The sequence below is a fragment of the Chrysochloris asiatica genome, unplaced genomic scaffold (genome assembly GCF_000296735.1).
Source record: "Chrysochloris asiatica unplaced genomic scaffold, ChrAsi1.0 scaffold00199, whole genome shotgun sequence".
In the NCBI taxonomy this organism is placed as follows: Eukaryota; Metazoa; Chordata; class Mammalia; order Afrosoricida; family Chrysochloridae; genus Chrysochloris; species Chrysochloris asiatica.
The window spans coordinates 5,463,548-5,472,268 of record NW_006408717.1 but is presented as its reverse complement, the minus strand read 5'-3'; the positions used below and the strand labels follow the sequence as shown (position 1 = coordinate 5,472,268).

The 8,721-nt window shown below is 37.2% G+C and overlaps 1 protein-coding gene across 1 annotated transcript in view; it reads left to right on the top strand.

The window, feature by feature from the left end:
- The window catches only part of ADAMTS5 (ADAM metallopeptidase with thrombospondin type 1 motif, 5), a 79,377-nt gene extending 71,123 nt beyond the window's left edge, over positions 1-8,254 (top strand). The window contains exon 8 of the mRNA XM_006872478.1: positions 7,637-8,254. Within this exon, the coding sequence (XP_006872540.1) occupies positions 7,637-8,204 (568 nt within the window). The 3' untranslated portion in view covers positions 8,205-8,254. The remainder of the gene's footprint in view (positions 1-7,636) is intronic.
- Positions 8,255-8,721: the final 467 nt, after the last annotated feature.

Here is an 8,721-nt window from a genome sequence, read left to right as displayed (position 1 = left end):
AAAAAAAAAAAAAAATACTAAAATGCCTGAAAGTCCTACTTCAACTGACCTCACCAATGCTGCTGTTGCTGGAGGAGACCAGAGAAATGGGTGGAGGTAACATGGGCAGCTGAGAGGGCAGTGAAAGGAGCAGATTGAGAAATGAGCAAGGGACAAGTAGAGCACACCAGCTATACCTGCCTTTCTGCCTCTTGCTTTTTAGACCAAGTTCAAGAGCCCATACACAGAATCACATCATATAACTTTGTTCTTTAACACCTTTAAGAGGTGTTTTTCAAGAGAGTTGTCTAATACAATACAATTCCATGAGCATTGATTGTGAATCCATGCAAAATGCAGTCTTTGACAACTTTAACCTTCTCTCTGTTAATCATAATGTTATTTATATGTCCAGTTGTAAGATTTTCATCATCTTTACAATGAGGTACAATCTAATCTCTGTGTTAATCCTAATGTTATTTGTGGGTCTAGTTGCAAGAAATTCCCTCTTCTTTATATTGAGGTACAATCTAGATTGAAGGTTGTAGTCTTTGATCCTTATCAGTAAGTTTTTAAGTCCTCTTCACTTCCAGCAAGCAAGGTTGTGTCATCTGCATATCACAAGTTGTTGAAGATGCTTCCTCCAATTTTGTTGCCACATTCTTCTCCATATAATCCAGTTTCTGAGATTATTTACTCAGCATTCATATTGAATACATACAGTGAAAGAATACAACCCTGACACATGCCTTTCTTGATTTTAAAGCACTCTCCTCTTGTTCTGTTTGAACGACTGCCTCTTGGACTATGTACAGGTTCTTCATGAGCACAATTCAGTGTTTTGGAATATCCATTTTCCACAATTTTATGTATAGTTTAGTAGGATCTGTACAGTCAAGTGCCTGTGCATAATCAATAAAGCACAAATAAACATCTTTCTGACATCTCTGCTTTCAACCGAGATCTATGTTATGTTGTTAGTTATATCCCTTGTTTCATATCCTCGTCTGAATCCATCTTGAATTTCTGGTAGCTCCCTGTTGATGTACTCCTGTATCCATTTTGAAAAATCTTCAGCAAAATTTTACTTGCATATAATAGTAATGATGTTGTTTGATGATTTCCATATTCTATTGAGTCACCTAACTTTGGAATGGTCACAAATATGAATCTCTTCTAATCAGTGGCCAGCTGGCTGTGTTCCAAATTTCTTGGCATAGATGAGTGAGTGCCTTCAGTTCTGTATCAGTTTGTTGAAAGATTTCATGTGTATTCTATTAATTCCTGGAGTCTTTTTTGTGGGTTGTTTTTTTTTTTTTTTTTTTTGTAATGCCTCGGTGCAGCTTGGACTTTTCCCAGTACTATCTGTTCTTTATCATATGGTACGTCTTGAAATGACTGAACTTCGAACAGTTGGTTTTGGTACAGCAACTGCATATTCTTTTCATCTTCTTTAGATGCTTCCTGTAGCATTCAATAGTTTGCCCATAGGATCCCTCAATATTGCAAGCTGAGAGTTGAACTTTTTCTTTAGTTCTTTCAGCTTGAGAAATGATGAGGATATTCTTCCATTTTGGTTTTCTAACACTAGGTCTTGGCATATGTCATTATAATACTTGGCTTTGTCTTCTCAAGCTACCCTTTGAAATTTTCTTTTCAACCCTTTTACTTCATCATTTCTTCGAATCACTTTAGCTTCTCTATGCAAAAGAGCAAGTTTCAGAGTCTCTTCTGACATCCATTTTTGTCATTTTTTTCTCTCCTGTCTTTTTAGTGACCTTCTGCTTTCTTAGTGTATTATTCCATCCCACAGCTCTTCTGGTCTTGCTTCATTATTGTCCAATACAGCAAATCTGTTCTTAAAATGTTCCCTAAATTCAGGTGGAATAAATTCTAAGTCATATTTTGATTCTCGTGGACTTGTTTTAATTTTCTTCATCTACAGCCTGAATTAGCATATGATCAATTGATTGTTTCACAGTTGGCCCCTGGTCTTAGTTTCACTGATGATGCTGAGCTTCTCCATTGTCTCTTCTTATAGATGTAGTCAGTTTTGTTCTTTTCTATTCCATCTGGTGAAGTTCATGTATATAGTCACATTTTATGTTCATTGGTCTTGCAAAATTCTATCATGCAATCTCCAGCATCAGTTCTATCACCAAGGTCATATTTTCTTCTAACTACTATTCCTTCCTCTTTGCTTCCAAATTTTGCATTCCAATCACTAATAATTATCAATGCATGTTGATTGCATGTTTGATCAAATTCTGATAAAGAAGTTGGTAGAATTCTTCATTTGCATTATCATTGGCTTTTGGCTGGTGCATGCATTTGAATAGTAGTGGTATTAACAGGCTTTCCATATAGGCCTATGGATATTATCTTATCACAGATAGTATTGTACTTTAAGATAGTTCTTCACATGCTCTTTTTTAGTGACAAATATGATGCTATTCCTTTTCAGTTTGTCTTTCCAGGCATAGTATGATTGCTGATTCAAAATGCCCAGTAACAGTCCATTTCACCTCAGTAATGTCTACAATATCAATTTTTAAACATTCCATTTTTTTATGGTTTCCAATTCTGATTATTAATGGATATTTGTTGCTTTTTCTTCTCATTTTGAGTTGTGCCCTATCAGAAAATCAAGGTCCCTAAAGCATTACTCCATCCACATCATTGAGGTCATCTCTACTTTAAAGATGCAGCTTTCTTCAGTCTTCTGAGTGCTTTCCAACAGCAGGGATTCATCTGTATCAAGCAGTATTCCACTGAGTTTTGTGACTAACCTTTCAGATGTGATATGCTTCTCATTCTTCCTAATAATCACCTTTTATCCTGGAAGCTCTGCTAAAACCTGCTCACTGTGGATGACTCTCCTGGTATTTAAAATACTGGTGGCATAGCTTCCAGCATCACAGCAACACACAAACCACCGCAGTAGGACAAACTGACAGATGAGTGATGGAAGCAATCCCTATGGACTGTATACATAGTTATACAATTTAGGGATAGGATACACAGACCAACCTGTAAAGAAGGAAAAGAAAGGAAAAGGGAGGGAAGAGAGAAAGAAAGAGAAATTAATTAAGGAACAAGACTAGAATAAAATTATTTTAAAAACAGTAATGATTTATATATTATTTGCTCAGTACTCTTCCTAGATAAAGCCATAAATCACTGTCAAAAATGCCTAAATTTAAAATATTAAGACTGACAACCAGTAGATTGCTACTGAATCCTTCCATTGAGCACAAAATTTGAAGTAATCTTTGACACCTCATTTTCTTTTACATTCCAGATATTTAATGTCACATTAAAAGATGAAGAAATCCATGATAATAGCAAGAGGTTTGCTGCATTTGTTATTTTTGGTTGTTGTCAGTTGGTTCCAACTTATAGCAATTTCATGTATAACAAACAAAAAACATTTCCTGTTTCTGCACCATCTTCATGATGTTTTGTATGTTTAGGCTACAGTGTCAATCTATATAATTTGGTAGCATAACCACTTGCAAAGTGGTATGACTAAGATGATAATACGTGGAGCAAATGATCAGGTAAAATACAAAAAATGAATTTTGTTGACCTATTATGATTTTGTTGTTGTTGTGAAGTACCGTTGAGTCAGTGCCGACCCAAAGCAACCCTGTATAGGGTTTCCTAGGAGCAGCTGATGAGCTAGAACCACTGACCTTGAAGTTCAAACGACTTTGCAGTCAGGTGCATTAATCCACAATGCCACAGTAAGACGATCGCTGGAGAAGGATATCATGTTTGCTAAGGTGGAGGGTCAGAGAAAAATAAGAAGACCCCCAATTAGATGGATTGGCCAAGTGGCAGCATCAATGGACTCAAATGTGGCAACAATAGTGAGGATCGGGCAATGTTTCGTTCTGCTGTGCATAATAAGGTCACTATGGGTCGGTACCGACTTGATGGCACCTAACAACAACAACAGCAACATTATGATTTAGGAGTCCTAGTGTGGTGCTATAGGCTAAGCACTGGACTGCTAACCACAATATCAGTAGTTCAAACCCAGCAGCCACTGTTTAGAAACCCTATCAAGGGTCGCTATGAGTCACAACCTACCTGAAAGTACTTAACAACATCAACAACATTATGATTAAAGGGGTCATGGTGTTGCTTTGTGGGATAAGCACTGGTCTGCTAACCACAAGGTCTACAGTTCATACCCAACAGTGTTTCCTCAGAAACCCTAAACAGAGTTGCTATGAGTTGGAATCAACTTGACAATACTTAACTAAAACAGCAACATGATTTAGAAGAAAGAAAATTGGTTTGCAGCCAGAATATTTTCATTCAAGCTGTGGCTTTATAATTCACTAATTATATGATCTTTAAAAGAACCCTAAAGATGCAGTGTTAAAGCACTTGGCTGCTAACCAAAGGGTTCTCAATCATTCCTTGGGGGAAAGATGTGACAATCTGTTTCTTTGAAAGCCCTATGAGGAAGTTTTACTTAATCTTAGAAACCCCATCGAGGGTCGCTATGGGTCGGAATCAACTCAACGACACTTAACAGCAGCAACTACAACGGGATTACTATGAGTTGGAGGTGACTCAATGACAGTGGGTTATGTGATCTTATGAATTCTTTACCATAAGATTTCTTGAGAGTAGAGGGGGAATGATAGTAAGTGTCTTATGACTGATCTTATTATGATGGGGATTACATAATATAAAACATGTTAAAATATTTTATTAGGTTCAAAACTATTTGCAAATATGACCCCATTCTTAAATCAAGTCTCCCTCAATCTTCTTCATCTCAATAAAATGTTATAAAGTATTTCCATTGGTTAAGCCCCAAATTTGGAATCATCTTTGATATCTCATTTTCTTTTACATCCCACATTCATTCATCAACAAATTCTGTCAGTTTGTTTCTAACATGAATGCAGAATCTGATTGTAGACTTTTGCCTGGACTTTTTCTTTAGCCCTCTATAACTAGTCCCCTGGTACCTCTCATCACAAAGAAAAGTGAGTCAGTCCTTTATTACAAGAATCAGATTATGGTATTCTTGGTTAGGAGCCCTCTAATGGTTTCCCTCAGTCTTCACTCTTCCTTAGAGTATTGCCAGATGGTTTTGTAATTTAACTTTTGCCATCCAGTCAATTCCTACTCATGGCAACCTTATAGGACAAAGTAGAGTTGCCATATAGGGTTTCTAAAGCGCTATTTTTTTCCTTTAACTTTTTATTGTGATTTGAGTGAAAGTCTATAAAGCAAATTGTTTTTCATTCAACAATTCACACACTTGGTTTCATGACATTGATTATAACTCCTACAATGCAACAGCAATCTTCCTATGTCCTCCCTGTGTTGCTATTTCCATTCATCCTTCTTTCCTATCCTTTCCTGCATTCTGAGTTTCATTTCTTGGCAAAGGGTACCCTTTTGACCTCCATGGTTGATTGTTCTAAGAAGTTAATTCCTCTCTGGTGTCAGTATTCACCTCATAGGACTGTCTGATGTTTGGCTTAAAGTTGACCCATGGGGGTGAGGTCAATTATAAGCTTGAAGGTTGACTAAGGGTCATAGTCTCTGGAGTAGTCTCTATCAGACTAGTAAACCTGATTTTTTTTTAATGATTTTGAATTTTGTTCCATATTTCCCCTACTCTATCCAAAACCCTCTATTGTGATCCTTTGCAGAGTGTTTAGTGATAATCACCAGGCACCATCTAGTTCTGGTCTCAGGGCCTTGAAGACAGGTTCATATGGTCTTTTGGACTGAATTATTTTCATGAGTCTTTGATTTATTATTATTATTATTATCCTTTGTTCTGTGCAGGGAGAGACCAATAGTTGTACCTTAGATGTCAGCTTGTACACTTTTAAGACTCCAGTCTATTCATGAACATAAGATGTAGAATACTATCTTTGTGGACTATGTATGTCAAGGTTGTAATTTTTAAGGAAGTAGATTGCCACATCTTTCTCCCATGGAGAGGCTGGTAGACTTGAACTACTGACCTTTCCATTAGCAGCTGAGCACTTAACCAGTTCCCTGCCATGCTTCTTTTTTGTTACTTGTAACAAAGCACTAAAAGATTTGGCCACTTCTCACTTCTGTGTCACTTACCCTTTTTCCCTTATTTTACTCTCTCCAGCCACCCACTATTCTAAATTCTCCTCAAATATTCCAAGTGGCACCCTCTTCCAGGGGTTTTGTGTATGTTTTTCCTCTGTCTGAAATACTTCACAGATGGGTCAGCAATATTTCCTCCAGAATTTTCTTAGGTCTGTGTCAACTGTCAGCTCCCAGAAAGATTTCTCTGGATACCCAGATGAATAGACATCTTCATGCTATCTCCTTACCTGGCTCTGCATTTCTTTTCTTGAACCTTCCCCACTAGAGTCACTTTAATGAGAACATGCTAGTGTGTATGTATGAATGCATTGCTTCAGATCAAGCATTCTTCTTAGACTATGAAAGTAGGTATGTGCAGAACAAACTTCTCTTGCCCTGTTTATAAAATACTTTATAATTTTTGTTGTTAGTTGCCATCTAGTCAGCTCCAATTCGTGGCACCCTACGGACAGCAGAATGAAATGTCCTGTTCAGTAACCATTAATATACTAGCATTGGACAGAACTAAGCAACATTCTCAACATTGCATCTTGTCTTTTCTCATCGTAAGAAGCTCACTTTTTGTTCATACATCATATGTCCAATGGTCAGGGGGCTTCCTTGTGGATAATCCTCTTCCCGTTTCAGAGGGAATGCTTCCCCCATTTCAGGGGAACACACTTGGATTTTTAGAGTATGAAGCAGATATCCCATAACTTCTTACCTTGAGTAAGAATTTGAAATCAAATAATTAAACTACACACTTAACAGTTAAAGTCTACAAGTAATAGTATTTCTATTTAAATAATTTAAAAAGTGAAGCATACTGAAACCATATTATAGAACTACCTACAAAATCAAAGAGTTTAGCAAAAAGTAACTCTTGATTGCTTAGTTCCTTGGTACTTAATTAGCATTTCTGCCACAGCATTTTTCATAGGTTTATGAATCATGGTAGGTAAAGTAGAGACTAGGCAAAAAAGATAGAAACCTTCAATGAGACAGATAGATAACAATAGCCAAAACATTGGACTCAAACATGAACATGGCATAGGACTGGACAATGATTCATTCTGATATACGTAAAATCTCCTTGAGTTATAGCTGACTCAACGGCAACTAACTACAACAAAAGCATAGATTGCAGAAATACTTGTCTTTGGCTATTTTTTTAAGTGTATAGTGTATTAGTAGTATTTTCATAAATCTTTGAAGTTTCATGAATTTTTAAAATAAGGGAATGTTGCTATCATCCTGTTTGAGCTCAGCAAAGCTGTATACAACAGGATTGCTGTTGCTGTTATGATGTGCCTTCAAATCAGCTCTGACTCATGGTGACCTTGTATAGGGTTTTATCCTAATGTAATTTTGTCCTAAGACAATTCATTTAAAAGAGAATTTTAAATTAACTGCCTGAAATTCATTAAGATTTGGTATTAGGATATGATAAGACTTTGTGAGGTTGTCTATTTATTTACTCATTTGTTAAGTGTTTGTTTATTTTGCTTCTCTTTCTCATTCCATTTCTCTCATCTGTGGGTCTTTCTACTTCCAGTAAGGGTTACACAGATGTTGTGAGGATTCCAGAAGGGGCAACCCACATTAAAGTCCGACAGTTCAAAGCCAAAGACCAGACCAGATTCACTGCCTACTTAGCCCTGAAAAAGAAAAATGGTGAGTACCTTATCAATGGAAAGTACATGATCTCCACTTCAGAAACGATCATTGACATCAACGGAACCGTCATGAACTACAGTGGTTGGAGCAATAGGGATGACTTCTTGCATGGAATGGGTTACTCAGCCACAAAGGAAATTTTAATAGTACAGATTCTTGCAACAGACCCAACTAAAGCATTAGATGTCCGTTACAGTTTTTTTGTTCCCAAGAAGTTGACACAAAAAGTCAACTCTGTCACCAACCATGGCAGCAATAAAGTGGGATCACACACATCACAGCTGCAGTGGGTGACAGGCCCATGGCTCGCCTGTTCTAGGACCTGTGACACAGGCTGGCACACCAGGACGGTGCAGTGCCAGGACGGAAACCGAAAGTTAGCCAAGGGATGTCTTCTCTCTCAGAGGCCTTCTGCATTTAAACAATGTTTGCTAAAGAAATGTTAGCCTGCATTTACAGCTTGTGCACAATGATAACTGGATAATCAATCACTGATATTGCCGTGATGAACAAAAAGGTCTACCCAAAGCACAGAACATCTTGCTTCAGTGTCAGTATCAACAAGAGTCGAATTATGGGCAGAATCTGCTCTCTGCGACCAAATGAGGATGGACACTACTTCATGTGACAATGTTGACCTTGTATACAATGAGACTTGAGAGTTATGGAGTCCTCTGAACCTACACAAATGAATAAATACTGATGAATGTAGAATCAGGAGATATTGGAAGATGGCAGAACAGTCTCCCCTTGTCACCTACCTCTTACAGAATGTCTTTATAGACATCATGACCATTTTCACCCCTGATACACAGTGGCTCATTTTTACTGTTTGTAAATACATTCTCCCCTGTTATGTCACTTTATATCACTTGGTTCTATTAAAATAGTATATTTCTATAAAAAAGTGTTTGACCAAAGTAGGTCTGCAGCTATTTCAACTTTAGTTTCCAGAAAGAGCTG